General features: G+C 46.0%; 1 protein-coding gene across 14 annotated transcripts in view; it reads right to left on the reverse strand.

Moving 5' to 3' along the window:
• Positions 1-750: 750 nt before the first annotated feature.
• LOC139366188 (protocadherin gamma-C5-like) overlaps positions 751-19,588 on the reverse strand; it is a 111,608-nt gene continuing 92,770 nt past the window's right edge. For 9 of the 14 annotated variants that reach the window (XM_071103382.1, XM_071103384.1, XM_071103381.1 and 6 more), the window contains exons 2-5: positions 13,125-13,183; positions 6,788-6,885; positions 1,518-3,574; positions 751-1,473 (exon numbers count right to left, since the gene is read on the reverse strand). In XM_071103382.1, coding sequence (XP_070959483.1) covers positions 3,270-3,574; positions 6,788-6,885; positions 13,125-13,183 — 462 coding nt within the window. In that variant the 3' untranslated portion in view covers positions 751-1,473; positions 1,518-3,269. The remainder of the gene's footprint in view (positions 1,474-1,517; positions 3,575-6,787; positions 6,886-13,124; positions 13,184-19,588) is intronic. The other 5 variants (XM_071103391.1, XM_071103385.1, XM_071103388.1 and 2 more) reach the window with 1 other exon arrangement.

The following is a 19,588-nucleotide window of genomic DNA, read 5'->3' on the forward strand; positions in this document are numbered from 1 at the left end:
TGTAGGAGAATAACGCATTTCTGCTGAGGAAACATCGTCTCTTTCACCCTCCCCTCATCCCATTTCCCTCCGTATTCACACCGCAGAAGATACTTCAAACGGGCGTGGGAGGGAGCGGAGTCTGCTGGGAGCAGAGGATTGTGGGAGAGCGTGGTGCTGATGAAGCTTGGTGGATGTGGGCCTCAGTTAAAACGGAGCAACACTACAACCCCTCAGTGAACCGATGCAGAACTACTGCCACTTAAAACCCCTAGCAAACAAGACTGGAATTCTTACTTATTTGATGTACTGTAATTTCTTGGGTAGGCCCATCTATAGTCATGATACGTGATTACGCTACAATTTAAGATCTGGAAATTCCTGTTTACAGTGATGACCTACCCCGGCCAAACCCTCCCCTAACCCGGATGACACTGGGCCAATTGTGTGCCGCCCTATGGGACTCCTGATCACGTTTGGTTGTGATACAGCCCGGGCTCAAGCCAGGGTCTGTCGTGACATCTCTAGCACTGAGATGCAGTGCCTTAGACTGCTGCACCACTCAAGGAAACCCAATTATATTCATAGGGACTTTGTGTTTGTCTTGAATACTGTATCGTTCTGCACTGTGAATTGTGTTGACTTTTTGTATTGTGATTCTATACAAAACAAAAGACCCCATCTTTAAGTTCCCTTGGGAAAAATAAAGTGAATGTATTTTAGTTACCGTACAAACCAAGACGGATGTTTAGAAAAGACGGAAGGTGAGCGTTTAATGATTTCAGAGCCTTTTATTTGAAATGTCAGTGTTCAAGAGAAAATAAAACAGCAATATAAATATTAGCATAAAAATGAAGAGACTAAACACCGGGAGGAGCGTAGGAGGTCTAAGCATTTCATAAGAAAGATATTACAGCACGAGAGAGGATTAATTCAGCAGCGGACGGACGTACACACACACATATTTATAATAATTTGCTCATATGGACAGAGAGGCATTCTTGCGCAAATGCACAAGATAAAGCACAGAAAAAAAAAGTTACAGAAGGATAGAAACATTTTTTTCAATATACTTTTTTTTGTTTAGTTTCTTTTACAGGGTAGTAAAATAGAGAGAGAGAAAATGAACACAATAATATGCGCAACACATATCACAAGTTAACTAGTCTACGTGTGTGTCACTCTGTTTACTTATCGTCTAAAGTTATTAGCAACTTTCTTTATATTTACACTGAAGAGTTAGTTAGTTGGCCTTCATGGTGCTTAGTTACTACATTGCAACACAAACTGTTGAAGAACATTTCAGAAATGGTTTTTTTTCCCCCTGCTGTGGTTTTCTTATTTTTCTTGAAAAACAAATACAACACATTCCAGTAAGCCACACCTTGAGGAGAGAGGACTTTTAGTTTGAAAATTCTGGATGTGGTCCGTACTATACAAACAATTGGCTCATACCATCGACAGGACTAGTGTTTATTTACAGAGGGGAAGAGCCTTCACAGGACCAGGGGGTGGAGGGATGGAAGCAAGGGGAGAGCCTTCACAGGACCAGGGGGTGGAGGGATGGAAGCAAGGGGAGAGTCTGAGGTTAGCGTTGCCAGAATGGATTTACACTGAGGGGATAGATACAGCGAAGATCTAACTCTGTCCCTCCTCCCTGCTTCTGAAGTGGTATCTCCTCTGTGACATGGAGGGATGTGCTTGGCTCTGTTGACCTCTAACCTGGGTCAGTGCATTAGAGGACGTTTCGGGGTGGACTAGGAGGGAGGGTCAACAGTGGGGCCTGTGTACATTCAGTGAGTAGAGCCAAGGTCATTGCCCCCCCTCCCCGTCAATCTAATTGTACAAACCCAGACGTACCACTCAGCCCACCCCTCTCCACTCCCCCTTGAACCCAGCCTGCAAGCTGCCTCTTCATGCAGTGGTGTCCAGCTAGTTGCCGGACAGACGGATGGACTGGTGGCAAAGAAAAGACTTCATACTTATCTTATACTACTGAGTCATCAAAAAACACTTCCCACGTCAAGAAATATAGTCATCAGCACTTCAGGGTACGTAGCAAGGGATGAACACTCAATCTAGACTCTAGCGGCCTAAGAAGTGTCTAACTCCTAAGCACGCCGTGAAAAGATCTCTACTTTATCTTTATAGTATGAACAGTGCATCTCTATGGTCTGGCTCTCAAAGTGGGATAGCCAGTGAGGGGAGGGCACATCATCTGGTTGAGGAGGGGATAGAGGTGCATGGGTGGACAGCAGGAGGGTCTCTATACCCATCTGGGTAGTTTTAAAAGGGGGGCAGCGCCTACTATGCCAACAAGCCAGAAAATAGGGCTGATAGTACTATAACATGCCCCTCCTCCTCGGTGCTAGTTTTCTAATAGGGTTCATGCTCAGGTCATAAAAACAGTGAAAGATTCAAATCTTACCATTTAACTACGCTTACAAAATAATATTTATAGTTTTTAGATACCACATCAGGTAAACGCTACGAGGGCATTTGTCGACCTGTATTTTTTTAAGGTGGTCGTCCTCGTTGCAACACTAATTCAATGCATAGTTGAATCTTCTGGAAGGTCTGTGGTTTGAACACATAGGGACATGCAGATCGGAATACTACTGTACCAGTACAATGGAATGCCCATTCCCGTGTCCCAAAGAGCTGTGGTGTAGGATCCTATAAGGCTGATCCTATATAGGAATCTTATCATGGCAATCTAGTAAAGTCAAACAAGGATCTACTTTCAGTCTCAGGAAAATAAGGAATTATAATTATAATCCAACATGAAACATTTTATGGAACATCGTTAAAATATCCACCTGTGAATACATCACTGGGCAAATCCTTGTTATCTGAGCAAAGTTGTTTACGCTCAATCTGTTGTCTGAAGTGCATCCAAATGTATTGATTTAACCAAAACACAATCCCCCCTGAACCCCCAGTCTTCCGTATCTGCAAATACTGTTAATACTTGTTTTTTTTTTTAGAACAGACTTTCCAAAAAAAAACAACTGTTTCTAGATAGCTTTCAGAAAAAAACAAAATGTCAATGCTGTTCGCTCTTAAACCTTAAACCATTCCAGATTCAAGAGCCCAAAGACAAACATTCGCAAACATCTCCATATTTTGTGTTATCATATGAGCGTAGCCAATAGAATCCAGACCCTGATTAGAGTAAACGCATTGAGAGGAGACGTAGGGGGTGGGGGGGGGGGGGGATTTCAGTCCTCATTGGGTTGGTTTTCTCGTTTCTCATCGTATTTTCCATATCTATCCATCCTCCACCCATCCTACTTCTTGTCCTTCTTGGTGGACTTCTTCTTGGAGGCGGGGGTCTGGGCAGCCTTGGGGGGTTCAGGCTGAGGGGCGGCCTCAGAGGGCTGGGCCTGCAGGGCCTGATGTTGGGCTGCCATCTGCTGCTGCTGCTGCTGCTGCTGCTGCTGCTGCTGGGGGTTGGAGGTCAAGGTGGCGGTGCTGCCAGGGATGTAGACGTTCTGGCGGTAGTCGGGCACGTGCTGCAGGGTGAACTGGGGGCTGTAACGGGTACTTAGTCCCATGGTGCCCGGCCCCAGGGTTGCGGTCGCCTCGCTCACTTCTGGGGGAAAGAGGGGCAGAGCGGGGAGGAGGAGAGGAGGGGAGAGATGGAACATATGAATAAGGTGTTCTGACATTGCAGTGATGACTTGCAGTATACATTGATGCTCCCGGTCTGTTACATATCCATTATAACTTGTATATATGCTACAGTAAAACTGTTGGCATGCTTATGTAAAGCTAATTGGACTGAAAATAAGAGAGTTGAGAGAGACTGCAAGAGTGTGAGTGAGAAAGAGAGAAAGGCAGAGAGAGACTGGTGTTACAAAATGGTGAATGTGTGCTGACATTTTGTCGAAGTGGAGAACATTTTGCATTTATGGTGTGCATCTGTGTTCATTGCTGAATGTGTGTGTGTGTTTTTCCATTATGTGTGCTCTGGCTGTGTGCGGGTGACGTAGCTTCTAGCTCGTAATTCTCTCCCAGCCCCTGCATTGCAGAGCTACAGAGACACACACACACACACACACACACACGTCCCCTCCACTATTCCCTGCTCTCTGGCTCTGCTACACACAGCGCAGGCAGCCGTAAACACACACACACATACACATGCTTATACACACACACACACTTACACACACACACACAAGCTCACTCACACACACACACACACACACAAGCTCACACACAAGCTCACACACACACTCACACACACGCTCACGCTCACACACATGCTCACGCTCACACACACACACTCAAGCTAGTATAATTAGACTTCAGAGAACAAAAATCTGGGACAATAGCTTCTTCCACAACGTTGTTTCTGCTTTTTAACTGCCTGTGCTATCCTGGTTGTGCAACCGCTGTTTGGTAGTGTCAAGGAAAAGCAGACACTGATGGCACTACTGCATAAACATCTAGCTGCCTTGAATAACATTCTGATCCCTCTGTTTCCAGTTGTCATCGTGACTCGTCTGCTCCGGCTCTGTCTGAGGGAGTGGTTCCTCTACCTCATTGTGATGACCAATAGACATCATCCAGCCAGAGACAGAACGTTCTATCACTCTCCGAATGGAAACCTCAGGCTCATGTTCGGTGTGAGCAGTGTCTAGGAGGAAGGAGTGTGTGTGTGTGAGCAGTGTCTAGGAGGAAGGAGTGTGTGTGTGTGAGCAGTGTCTAGGAGGAAGGAGTGTGTGTGTGTGAGCAGTGTCTAGGAGGAAGTAGTGTGTGTGTGTGTGTGTGTGTGTGTGTGTGTGTGTGTCTGAGGGAGAAGATAGCACTCACATCTTTAGCACTCACCCCCTGCAGCACTCACATCTATAGCCATGAAATGCTTTGAAAGGCTGGTCATGGCTCACATCAACGGCATCATCCCAGACACTCTGGACCCACTCTGATTGACATACCGACAAAACAGATCCACAGATGCCGCAATCTCTATTGGACTCTACACTGCCCTCCCCCACCTGGACAAGAGGAACACCTATGTGAGATTGCTATTCATGGACTACAGCTCTGTGTTCAACACCATAGTGTCCTTCAAGCTCATCACTAAGCTCAGGACCCTGGAACTGAACACCTCCCTCTGCAACTGGATCCTGGACCTACTAACGGACCGCCCTCGGACGGTGAGGGTAGGCAACAACACATCCTCCACGCTGACCATCAACAAGTGGGCCGCACTTCAGGGGTGCGTGCTTAGTCCCCTGCTGTACTCCCAGTTCGCCCAGGACTGCATGGACACGCACGACTCCAACACCTTCATCAAGTTTGCTGACTACAAAACAGTGGTAGGACAGATAACCGATGATGATGAGGCAGCCTTTAGGGAGGAGGTCAGTAACCTGGCAGTGTGGTGCCAGGACATCAATTTCTTCCTCAATATCAGCAAGACAAAGGAGCTGTTCGTGGAACACAGGAAATGGAGGGGCGAGCACGCCCCCACCCACATTGACGGGGCGATAGTGGAGCGGGTCAAGAGCTTCAAGTTCCTCGGTGTCAACATCACTAAGGAATTAACATGGTCCACAGTTGGGAAGAGGGAACTAAATGCCTTTTCCCCCTTAGGAGACATAAAATATTTAGCATGTGCCCTCAGATCCTCAAGAAGTTCATTTGGACTGGCTGCATCACCGCCTGGTACGGCAACTGCAAGGTATCCGACCGCAAGAGGCGCCACCGAGGGTGGTGAGTACAGCCCACTACATCACTGGGGCTTAGCTCCCTGCCATCCAGGACCTTTATACCAGGTGGTGTCAGGGGAAGGCCCAAGAAGTTGTCAAAGACTTCAGCCACCCTAAGCCACAGACCGTTCTCTCGGCTACAGCATGGCAAGCGGTACCAGTGTACCAAGTCTGGAACCAACAGGACCCTGAATAGCTTCTACCCCCAAAGCCATAAGACTGCTAAAAAGACTGCTACTTAATTACCTCGTACCACTGCACATGGCCTCGGTACTGGTACTCCCTGGATATAGCCATGTTATTGTTATTCATTATAGTTATTCACTGTGTATTTATTCCTTGTGTCCATATTTTTCTATTGTTATTTTTTATCTCATTAAGTTAAACTCTGCATTGTTGGAAAATGACCCGGAATTAAACATTCCACTGCAAGTCTGCACCTGTTATTTTAGGAAGCATGTGACAAATAAAAATAGGTTTCATTTGATGTGTCAATGGTAATAATAACAATGGAAACAATGACAGGAGTCTGTGTGGTAGGAGGTCTTACCACACAGAGGTGTATGTGTGTGTATGTGTGTTGGTGGGCCTTGCTCTCAAGGCCAACCTGATGTGTTTCTGTGCTAGAGTGATTAGAAGGCAATCTGCAGCAACAGCCCAAGAATGAGTCACTCGCTGTGTGTGTGTGTGTGTGTGTGTGTGTGTGTGTGTGTGTGTGTGTGTGTGTGTGTGTGTGTGTGTGTGTGTGTGTGTGTGTGTGTGTGTGTGTGTACAATGGGCCATAGAAACATCAATGAGGATAGAGGGCTTTATCAATGAGTCTGGCTTCATGCCCTCTAACCAAACAGGAACAAACCCTGACCCCTCCCTACCTTCCCATGTCCCCCCATTATACAACACCACAGAGAGCGAGAGAGAGAGCGGAAATTATTGAATGTCAGAGGCATGTGGTGATGACGAAAAGAGAGGGATAGAGTGTGATATGGGTCTGCAGGTAGACCATAAAAAAAGAGGGCTTGAGAGAGTGGTAGAGGATGGGAACAACTGATAGAAAAACAGAGAGATGAATGGAGAAGTGTTGGACTCACCGTTGGCTGCGGCCATCAGGGCTTGGAGCTGCTCGGCCTCGGTGGGGGGGTTGGGCCAGGGTCCTGTTCCCATGGCCATCTCAGGGGGACCTCCAGCCCTGCAGGGAGAGAGAGAGAGAGGATACATACGTCAACAACCAGCGGCCATTTTAGAACTGTACTGCTTGTGTTATTGTGTGTTGCTGGTCCCTGGTGTGACGGTTGGTGGTCTTTGATGTCAAGATACAGGGTCTGATGATTAGCAGACACAGCCCGCAGGCAACGCATGGAAACGAAGGTGGCGTGTACACACACACACACACACACACACACACACACACACACACGGTCCAGGGGACCTCACAATAAAATATTATGCTGAAACCTACAGGACCACTCAAAAGTTTGGACACACCTACTCATTCAAGTTTTTTTTAAACATTTTTTACTATTTTCTACATTGTAGTAGAATAGTGAAGACATCAACACTATGAAATGAACCATATGGAATAATGCAGTAACCAAAAAAAGTGTTAAACAAAACAAAATATATTTTAGATTCTTCAAAGTAACCACCCTTTTACCTTGATAACAGCTTTGCACACCCTTGCCATTCTCTCAACCAGCTTCATGAGGAATGCTTTTCCAACAGTCTTGAATGAGTTCCCACATATGCTGAGCACTTGTTGGCTGCTTTTCTTTCACGCTGCTGTCCAATTCATCCCAAACCATCTCAATTGGGTTGAGGTCGGGTGATTGTGGAGGCCAGGTCATCTGATGCAGTACTCCATCACTCTCCTTCTTGGTCAAATAGCCCTTACACAGCCTGGAGGTGTGTTTTGGGTCATTGTCCTGTTGAAAAACAAATGATTGTCCCACTAAGTGCAAACCAGATGGTGTATCACTGCAGAATGCTGTGGTAGCCATGCTGGTTAAGTGTGCCTTGAATTCTAAATAGATTACAGACAGTGTCACCAGCAAAGCACCATCACACCTCCTCCTCCATGCTTCACGGTGGGAATCACACATGCAGAGATCATCCGTTCACCTACTCTGTTTTTCACAAAGTCACGCGGTTGGAACCAAAAATATCAAATTTGGACTCCACCGGTCCAAATTGTACATTGCTCGTGTTTCTTGGCCCAATCAAGTCGATTCTTATTATTGGTGTCCTTTAGTAATGGTTTCTGTGCAGCAATTCGACCATGTCTCCTCTGGACAGTTTATGTTGAGATGTGTCTGTTGCTTGAACTCTGAAGCATTTATTTGAGCTCCAATTTGTGAGGCTGGTAAATCTAATGAACTTCTCTGCAACAGAGGTAACTCTGGGCCTTCCTTTCCTGTGGCGGTCTTCATGAGAGCCAGTTTCATCAAAGCGTTTGATGGTTTTTGCGACTGCACTTGAAGAAATTTTCCGGATTGAGTGCTTTTCATGTCTTAAAGTAATGATGGACTGTCGTTTCTCTTTGCTTATTTCAGCTGTTCGTGCCATAATATGGACTTGGTCTTTTACCAAATAGGGCTATCTTCTGTATACCACCCCTACCTTGTCACAGCACAACTCATTGGCTCAAACACATTAAGAACGAAAGAAATTCCATAAATGAACATTTAACAAGGCACACCTGTTAATTGAAATACATTCCAGGTGACTACCTCATGAAGCTGGTTGAGAGAATGCCAAGCGTGTGCAAAACTATCATCAAGGTAAAGGGTGGCTACCTTGAAGAATATCAAATATAAAATGTATTTTGATTTGTTTAACACTTTTTTGGTTACTACGCGATTCCATACAGTTGAAGTCGGAAGTTTACATACACTTAGGTTGGAGTCATTAAAACTCGTTTTTCAACCACTCCACAAATGTCTTGTTAAAAAACTATAGTTTTGGCAAGTTGGTTAGGACATCTACTTTATGCATGACAAATGTTATTTTTCCAACAATTGTTTACTGTTTGCAACTGCACATGGGGACAAAGATCATACTTTTTGGAGAAATGTCCTCTGGTCTGATGAAACAAAAATAGAACTGTTTGGCCATAATGACCATCGTTATGTTTGGAGGAAAAAGGGGGAGGCTTGCCAGCCGAAGAACACCATCCCAACCGTGTAGCACGGGGGTGGCAGCATCATGTTGTGGGGGTGCTTTGCTGCAGGAGGGACTGGTGCACTTCACAAAATAGATGGCATCATGAGGAGGGGAATTATGTGGATATATTGAAGCAACATCTCAAGACATCAGTCAGGAAGTTAAAGCTTGGTATACTTTTTGGAAATGGGTCTTCCAAATGGACAATGACCCCAAGCATACTTCCAATGTTGTGGCAAAATGGCTTAAGGACAACAAAGTCAAGATATTGGAGTGGGCATCACAAAGCCCTGACCTCAATCCCATAGAACATTTGTGGGCAGAACTGAAAAAGTGTGTGTGGGCAAGGAGGCCTACAAACCTGACTCAGTTACACCAGCTCTGTCAGGAGGGATGGGCCACAATTCACCCAACTTATTGTGGGAAGCTTGTGGAAGGCTACCCGAAATGTTTGACCCAAGTTAAACAATTTAAAGGCAATGCTACCAAATACTAATTGAGTGTATGTAAACTTCTGACCCACTGGGAATGTGATGAAAGAAACAAATGCTGAAATAAATCATTCTCTCTACTATTATTCTGACATTTCACATTCTTAAAATAAAGTGGTGGTCTAAACTGTAATTTTTTACTAGGATTAAATGTCAGGAATTGTGAACAATGAGTTTAAATGTATTTGGCTACGGTGTATGTAAACTTCTAACTTCAACTGTGTGTGTTATTTCATAGTGTCGATGTTTCCACTATTATTCTACAATGTAGAAAATAGCCAAAATAAAGAAAAACCCTGGAAGGAGTGTGTGTGTCCAAACTTTTGACTGGTACTGTAGGTGTCGATACGAAATGTATTGTGATTCGATACTGCGATTTTATGTTACAAACATTTTGCTCAAAATGTCTGCTGGAAATGGAAATAAAAGTGCCTGAAACACATTGGCTCACTATTTAAACAATGGCCACCAGCACAACACAATGTAGTAAATGTGATGAAACATAATGGCACCACAGTAAAAGGGAACAGCTGGCTACACAACAACACACACACACACACACACACACGGAGCGTTGAACATTTCCATATGGGCAGCGTAAATCTTCAAAGGGTTGTTTTGTTTAAAGTCTAATTTTGCATGCAGAGGAAGAAAAGGAGTAGACCTGCTCTTGATTACACTCACCAACTCCCATACCTCTTAGACACACACACACACACACACACTTATAGGTCTGGCATTTCTACTGATGGTTTTGATCCACATCAGTCCCTCAGTGATTGGACCATTTCAGTAGCTGTTTGATGGCCTAAAGCAGTAGCACCAGGGGGTTGTGGGTAAAGGCTGTGCCCCCTGTTTGAAGAGCCAGAGAAGAAACAGAATGGCACGCGAGGGGTTAAAAGGACGTGAGAGTCTCACATCCAGCTTACTGCCTTCTATGAGCAGCAGTAAAAAAGAATGTGTGTGTGTGTGCGTGTGTGTGCGTGTGTGTGTGTGTGTGTGTATGTGTGTGTGTGTGTGTGTGCGTGTGTGTTATTGGCTGCAGTAAAAAAATAAATAAGCAACTGCCCTCCCTTTGGTCTCTGCTTGGAACCAATTAAAAACCCACTGGACAAAGGCATATGGACTGGGAAAGTAACCAGGCTGGAGAGGGAGAGATGAGGGGACAGAGAGAGAGAGGGAGAGATCAAGATTTTTGTTTTTAAGAAGTGGTGCGGTCCAGCTTGCCAAAATGTTCAGCCACATTTTTTAAAGGGGGTATTACTTATGTGCCAAAGTGCGAAGGAGTCCTTGACCAGTGCCAGCATCCCAAACGAGAACCAGACCAGGTTAAAGTGTGGTAAGCGGAGCCAGCAGGACCGCCATTTTGATTGGCTTCCTTTTGTGGACTAGAGAGACAAAGAGGACGCCTTGTTTATCACTAATTAGCATCTCCCTGCTTTTTGACTTCCTGTGGTCCGAATAATCACTTTGAATAATCACTTCCTGCATTCAGGACTATCTCTTCCTGTGGCTGAGATGATGACTGGTCATGTCCAGAGGGATCAATCTAACTGGTCAGTCAGAGCTGCATCTGTAACCATGCATGAAACAGGCATCTTATCTAGGAGGAAGCCTTTCATTCCGCTTCCTAAACTCTACTGTCCACTTCAACTATGGGAACTCTTGTCCAATCCTTCTATAAAGTCGACTGCATTCCAGTCCTTCTTTAGACGTTCCTGTTCAATGCCCTCTCAGCCAGCTGGGTCCAATCTCTCATCGGACAGTTGTTTCAAAGCCCTCCTTTTCTGGCCACCAGGAAAAGGCATATGAGAAGAAGACCACATAGAGCTATAGGAGATCTACAAGTGGCATTGTGTCTGGGGAAGCACAGCAAACTCAACGCACACTCTATACTTGGGATAAAACACATTTTACACCAAACTAAAAAAAGGACAAATATTCTACAGTCTTTGATTACACAGCCACACCACGCTAAGTAAAACGACCACGAAATACACACAGCGCACAAACTAAAAACCACACTGCACCGACGTGAACCAATCGGAGGTCCTCATCAAAGTCTGACTTTCACAGAGAGACCAATAGCCCAGCTCGGCACAGGCTAGTGAATCTGCGCTATAGCTAAAGGGTCAGGGGTATCTACACACAGCGCTGCAGAGCTCTACCTACCTACAGGAAGAACCACTGTAGCTACTCTCTGCCCTTAACAACTGGTTTTAGATCAGTTTCCCTTACAACAGTTTCAACATGACCTATTTACGGGTGCCTCAACAAACAAAAAAACCCGATCCAGAACAAGTTGTCGAGGCCATAAAGTGACCACACTCTCTATACTAATACACACGTTGATACCTTGTGCCTCGCTTCGGCGTCCATCTTATGTGATCACCGTTGTGGTTGTAGAGACTGGGAAACACAAGAGGAGTGTTACACTATTCCATCTGGATCTACAGGCCAGGAAAAGATCAGGCAACATCAACTCAGCGGAGCTCCGCGTGTCTGTGGGAAGTGTTGAGCCTGTGACATCCACATAATGGTTCAAAAGAAGAAGTCAGGTTCTCCAACATGGAAAGCTCTCATGTTTTTGTTCCTTGTTAAAACTGTGTGTGTGTGTGTGTGTGTGTGTGTGTGTGTGTGTGTGTCCCAAGTGGAAGGAGAAGCAAGCTAGGACTGGAGAGCCCACCCCGCACCCACTCAGATGGTTCTTGACTCATGGAATGTGTTGTGTAAAAGTTATGTTGTGGAAACTGTTGCGGCGTGATCAGCAGTTTGGCACACAATGTAGGCCAAATAACCGATGGAGAAACAGTCACACACACAAACTGATTTATGTCAGTAGATGCAGTTTCCCCTCTACCACCATGAAACAGCCAATCACTGATGTCCAAACAGTAAATCACAAGTGATCAATCAGATGCTATCACCCAGATGGAAACACAAACGCGATCAATGAGCTAGAATGTGTATATGTTAGTGCACTTATGTTCTCCCTTCCCCCCCTCACTCTGCTCCCCTACTCTCCTCAGCAGTACTGAGTGATGGCACACAGACTCTGTGAGAGTAGAGGGAGGGAGAGGAATGGTGGCCATTTTGTGTGTGAGGCAGAGAGCAGCCTGTTCACTCAGAGGAGTCAGGGCTCAGATGGAATCTCAGGAGCTCCAGATTCTCATCTACACAAAGTCTCTGTGCCTCAGTTGTTGATATCACCTCCGCTGCGCACAATGGGCCCATAAGCAAAGTATGTTCCTACTGCTTCCTAATATAATGTATTTTTAAAATTGTATTATTTAACCTTTATTTAACTAGGCAAGTCAGTTAAGAACAAATACTTATTTACAATGACGGTCTACCCCGGCCAAGCCTGGACGATTGCTGGCCCAATTGTGCGCCGCCCTATGTGACTCCCAATCACGGCCGGATGTGACGCAGCCTAGATTCGACCCAGGGACTGCAGTGACTGCCTCTTGCACTCCTGAGTGGCGCAGCGCCTTAGACAGCTCCGCCACTCAGGAGCCCAATGCCATTCAGCAGATGCTAAATAATCCAAAATGGCTGACAGTCATGCGTGCATCCATTTTATGTACGGCTGGCCCATATGCTCTACCGACTGAGTCTCACAGGACCACAGCTTCTCCTTAATCCCATCTCTCCCTCTCTTTCCTAGCCATCGCTCAATCTATGTCTCCCCATCTCGTGTGTGTGTGTGTGTGTGTGTGTGTGTGTGTGTGTGCGCGTGCGTGCGTGCGTGCGTATATAGAAGAGTCTATGTACTCACCCACTGGGTCCAGGTCTCTGTCCTTGTGTGAAGCGCCAGTCAGCGTTCGGAGGCTTTTGCTGTGAAGAGAACACAAAATACAACGTCAAATCTCTGTTTCTACACACCAACAGGACCACGGGACTGCCTGTCTTATGTGTGTATTGTCTCTGTCCACCCGTGTGTGTGTGTGTGTGTACCAGAGGAGGCTGGCCGGAGGAGCTATAGGAGGACTGTCTCATTGTAATGGCTGGGATGGAATCACTGTAACGGTATCAAACATATGGAAACCAAATGTTTGACTCTGTTCCATTAACTCCATTCCATTACGATGAGCCTGTCCTCATATAGCTCCTCCGGCCAGCCTCCTCTGGCGTGTAGTCTTTTCGCCTGTGGTCGGGGGGGCTGAATAAAAGGCATACTGTACATCTCTCAGCCTGGATGGGTGGCCATTTTGTTCTGGAATCCATGGAGCAGAAAACGTCAGTGAAGCGCACAGAGACACACACAGGGACACACACACAGGGACACACACACAGGGACAGGGACTCCGCTCCCAATTACAGGCACAAAACAAAAACTCAACTAAATGTATGGGATTCCACAAGATATGGAGTAGAGATCTGTCCTTGTTGATGATTCTATCCTCAATATGGTGCATCTAACTTCACAACGCCTCCACTGAAGCTTTTACATGATCAACGTCTTTGTTTATCAGATTCAGACAAGACGAGGGCTTCATTGATGAGAAGCTCCCTAACATTGACTCACCAGGGTCAATACAAATAGGTGACACATAAACAGTGCTGGTCTAAAATGTGGTCTTGGCTGATTCACAGCGATAAGAACTCTGACATGATGCTAGAATCATTAAAATCCCCAGGGCCATGACTGAGTGCCCCAAGGACTCCTCACGCTCTGCCTGTGTAATTCACAGCCCACTCATAAAGACCTGATTGTGTTTTTCAACAGAAGCCAGAGAGAGAGAGAGAGAGAGGGGGAACGAGAAGGAGAGAAAGAGGGGGGGGGGGGGGAAGAGAGAGAGGGGGAGAGAGTGAAAGAGAGAGGAGACAGAGAGAGAGAGAGAGAGAGAGAGGGGGGGGGAGAGTGAAAGAGAGAGGAGACAGAGAGAGGGGGAGAGAGTGAAAGAGAGGAGACAGAGAGAGAGAGAGAGAGAGAGAGAGAGAGGGGGAGAGAGAGAGAGGGGGGAGAGAGTGAAAGAGAGAGGAGACAGAGAGAGAGAGAGAGAGGGGAGAGAGAGAGAGAGAGAGAGAGAGAGAGAGAGAGAAACATGGAAGAGAGCAATCATAGAAAATAAGTGTCAGCTGAATATAGCAGCTGTTTGTTGTTTTAATATGAACAGATACAGTGTGCGAAATTGACCAGAGAGGGAAGATTTGTTTTTTAGAAGAGATAAAAGCCTATCTCTGACCCCCTTCTCTTTATTCCTAAAGTCCCAACCCACATCCATTTCTCTTCCGTCTCTACCTCTTGTCCCATCCCCTGTCTCTCCTCTCTTTCCCTTCCCCTCTCCCTTCCTCTCTCTCCCTCCCTCTGTGGTTTGGCAGTGAGGCGGTGAATAGACCCTTGGCTGTGTTCCAGACTCCAGTCTCCTAATCGACAATGGAGGAGAGAACAGGAGAGAAGAGAGAGGCTCCCCAGACAAACTAGCCCGCCCACCTCCCGCCTCCCCTGCATTATTAACACAAGTGTTCTACCACAGAGAGACCAGAGAGGGAGAGGGCGGAAGAGAGAGAAGAGGGTATGGGGAGAGAGCGAGAAACACGCTATCCAATTTCAATAACACCTTCACCACCAACGTGTCATTTATAAGCTGCGCCAAAATGACCCACTACGGGTTTACATTTCTGTCTACTCCAGAGTCTCTGATTTCATCGCATGTAACACAATAATACACATCACTCGCTCTTTGTGCAAATTCTATCCTGTTAAGGATTCTGTAGATGGATTGAGACGAGCAGATGGACTCGAAGCAGCCATCTTTAATGGTTGGCTATCTGGTTACATATTATTTGCAAGAATGTAAATAAAACAGGAACACCCAGGTCTTTGAACTAGGACTAGGCCTCTAAATTAGAGAATGATGACTGGGAGGGAAGAAACAGGTGGAATCTAATCTTCTCCGCTCGTCCAGTGGGTATTTTGTCTCAATCTGAGAGACAGACTGACAGATGTATATTTCCCCCTTTCGCTCTGCTGGTGTGGCGGCAGTCAACATGGCAGTAAAGGTAAAGAGTAAAGAGAACAAGTGATTTTTCATCTGAAAAACGAGTAGGGGACCCAACATTCCAGCTGTGTGACGCTCACTGCAGCCACATAAAAAAAATAAAAAAACTGTCTCACTCACAGAGGTCATTCCCAAGGTCAGGTCCCGCCACAGGCATGTAGGGAACAAAAGGATACAGACTCGCGGCTCGGCTGACGTTCCACCGCCACCGGAACGCTCTGAGATCTGAGTAAGCATGTCCTATACTGTTACTGTTACTGAGGTGCGTTCACAGATCACACATGAATAGGGTCAAGTTACAAGTGCACAACCTTCTGTTAGAACATCAACAGTTCTCAAGTAAATGTGTTCTTACTTTCTGCCCTTAAAAATCCACCCATAATACTCCTGATAGGGATCAGTGCAGTGCTCCAGATAGATGATCCAGAGTCAGTTTTTAAGGGTAGAAACCAGAAAGTGACCAGAGTAGATGAAAAACCCACTGAACTCCCTCAGTGAGAAGCTCTGTCTGCTCTGAGGTCAGATAGGGATTATGGTTCTCCTGTTCTGATCCATAGAGACTTACCAGACTTACTGCTTCTAACACAGTTACCACTATCACTGGACAGAGTTACTTTAATAGGTAGAGAACCTACTGCCTTACAACCTGTTCATGTCCCTAAGCTACTACTACACTAAACAGAAATATACACGCAACATGTAAAGTGCTGGTCCCATGTTTCATGAGCTGAAATGACAGATTCCCAAAATGTGCCATATGCACAAAAAGTGTATTTCTCTCAGATTTTGTGCACAAATTTGTTTACATCCCTGTTAGTGAGCATTTCTCTTTTGCCAAGATAATATATCCACCTTACCGATGTGGCATATCAAGAAGATGATTAAACAGCATAATCATTACACCTTGTGCTGGGGAAAATAAAAGGCCACTCTAAAATGTGCAGTTTGGTCACACAGCACAATGCCACAAATGTCTCAACTTTTGAGGGAGCGTGCAATTGGCATGCTGACTGCAGGAATGTCCACCAAAGCTGTTGCCAGAGAATTGAATGTTAATTTCTCTACCATAAGCCACCTCCAATGTTGTTTTAGAGAATTTCGCAGTACGTCCAACCAGCCTCACAACCGCAGACCACGTGTATGGCGTTGTGTGGGCAAGCAGTTTGCCGATGTCAACATGGTGGCGGTGGGGTTACGATATGAGCAGGCATAAGCTACGGACAACGAACACCATTGCATTTTATCGATGGCAATTTGAATGCACAGAGATACCGCAACAAGGTCCTAAGGCCCATTGTCGTGCCATTCATCTGCCGCCATCATCTCATGTTTCAGCGTGACAATGCACGGCCCCATGTCACAAGGATCTGTACACAATTCCTGGAAGCTGAAAATGTCCCAGTTCTTCCATGGCCAGCATATTCCCCAGACATATCACCCATTGAGCATGTTTGGGATGCTCTGGATTGATATGTACGACAGCGTGTTCCAGTTCCCACCAATAACCAGCAACTTGGCAGAGCCATCGAAGAGGAGTGGGACAATGTTCCACTGGCCACAATCAATAGCCTGATCAACTCTATGTGAAGGAGATATGTCATGCTACATGAGACAAATGGTGGTCACACCAGATACTGACTGGTTTCCTGATCCACGCCCCTACCTTTAAAAAAAAAAAGGTGTCTGTGACCAACAGATGCATATCTGCATCCTAGTCATGTGAAATCCATAGATTAGGGCCTAATCAATGTATTACAGTTGACTAATTTACTTGGTCATGTATACTGAAAAAGAGACTCTGGGACACAATGGGCTTTTCCTGGTTAAAAAAAGGTTAAATCAAAAATATTTTTACAAATAACTCAGAATACATGTCGCCTTTATATTTTTGTTCAGTTTACATGAAAACCGTATTATTTGTACAGACAACGGCAGAGAATTGTATGGACTGAGGATTTATCTCAGTCCATATCTGATAAAGAAGGACGATCACAGAGTGAAAGCTCTGGACACACACAAGAGAAAAAGGCGCTAATCGCTGGGACATGAACATCTGGGCTCCAACCCAGTGTGCGTCCCGAGTCCGACCCGGAAAAGAAAGCACATCTGGTTCAGTGGATGAATGAGAGGACAACTCTGAGCACTGGCCATAATCTGATGAATGGGAGGACATTCATCGGCAGGATTCTTCCCGCTGAAAAACACACACACACACACTTCACACACAAACCTTCCACTGGCATGGTTCTCACACAGGCCGGGCCCCACCTGGTGCTGTGTGTCGTGTGAGGAAGTTACGGTTTCCAAACGCAAACACACACCCATGCACACCAAAAATACACACGCTCACACCCACACCTCTTGGCATTGACAGAACTGCGGCTAGACTGCACCTGGTGCTCTGTCTGAAAGAGGAAGTCCTAACAGACTCCCAACCCACATCCCCACACACCAACTCCCACACAATATTCTCCCGGCTATCACAATAAATGCTTTTCAGTTCCATTGTCCTCCTAAGCCATTCAGATGATGACACTGGGGGGGGAAACAGATTATCATGAATCCTAATACTGAAAGCTATACGGATCCTAGAGACAGAGTCGACAATGCAGGACCCGCAAGGAGGATAAGTCCAGGACTGGAGACAACATGAGAGACGAAAACAAGAGGAAAGGCTTTTGGTGAGATTTATACTGACACACTGGACCACACTGAGTCACAGTCACACGCCATATGATCCTGTAGATGACTCCGGGACGGGTTCACCGAGCCACGCGGGCCGATTGGGAGCGTGTGCTGCTTCTTCATCCGCGAGAACAGAGTATTTACAAAACGCTCCCACATCTAGTTGTTGCACGTGACCACGCGCCATGTAACCTGATTTCATAGTTCCATTTCGGGAATTTGCCGCAATTCGATGATAACTCTGTAACCACACAGAATGAATGGGTTAACTCCGAAAGGTTACAGGGTTCAGACAGAAACGACTCGAAGGGTTAAGTTTGGGAATTCACTCCAAGTGGTTAAGGTAAAGGGCTATGGCTTGGCGAAGGCTTAAAACAAAACAATACGCGGCTTCCATTAAGTATCATTCCAGTACTCTCCTTGCTCGCTCGAGAACTGAAGCAGCGCGCTCTGGCTCTGAGCCTGCCGAGTTTGAGCCAAGAGCTTGTGCCGTCTTTTGTTTTTGGGGAGTGCCCGACGAAGGCACCTGTCGACGTCCTCAGGACCTTTACAAACGTCCAAAATCGACGTCTCTTTCTTGCGACCAGCGTGCGCAGACCCTGACATACAGATCTAGCCACATAATGTAAATGCGACCGCACACACATACGCTCAATGTGGGGGTTTGTACTACACACTCAGTACTACACGCTCACAACTACACACTCCGACGGTTCCATATACAAAAGGCCTTTGAGGAGGAACTACACACTGCTATTGAAATGAGAGGAGAAGTCACTCTGTTTGCCACAATGGGACCCTGGGGACATAGGGCCTTGCTAAGATTACATCTTGCTGTAGGGCTTGGAGCGCCTGACTATACACTGTATACACACACGCTGATTGTGTCCCCTCTGTGGCGCTAGTCCATTAGAGGCCAATCTGTCTGTCACTGCGGCACACGTGCGTAATGTGATTCCCTCACTGTCTTTCTCTCTTTCCCTCCATCCTTCTCGCCCTCCCTCTATCGTTCCTGTACTACACGTGTCACTGGAGCAGGGAGACAGATGGTACCCTAACGACCCCGGTGTAGAGAGAGAGAGAGAGAGAGAGAGAGAGAGAGAGAGAGAGAGAGAGAGAGAGAGAGAGAGAGAGAGAGAGAGAGAGAGAGAGAGAGAGAGAGAGAGAGAGAGAGAGAGAGAGAGAGAGAGAGAGAGAGAGAGAGAGAGAGAGAGAGAGAGAGAGAGAGAGAGAGAGAGAGAGTCATGATGACCATGACAGTCACAAAAGGAAAAACAGACCAATAGAAAATCAGATAACCAGGAAAACACCCGTGCTCTCCCATCATGAGATATAAGCTGTGTAATTCACCAGAGACACATAGCCTAGACAACAGGCATTATGACAAACTAAACCAGCACACTACCCACTGCCCTCTTCCTGTAGGGACTTGACCAAAACTATAATCACTAGCTAGGCTAAATGAAAAAGGGATTAAACAAATGAAAAGGAGAAAGAGGCCACTGAGTCGCTCTACATGAATCATCAAAACTAGAGCTCTGGCAGCCATCTT

This window comes from Oncorhynchus clarkii, chromosome 14 (assembly GCF_045791955.1).
Source record: "Oncorhynchus clarkii lewisi isolate Uvic-CL-2024 chromosome 14, UVic_Ocla_1.0, whole genome shotgun sequence".
Lineage (NCBI taxonomy): Eukaryota > Metazoa > Chordata > Actinopteri > Salmoniformes > Salmonidae > Oncorhynchus > Oncorhynchus clarkii.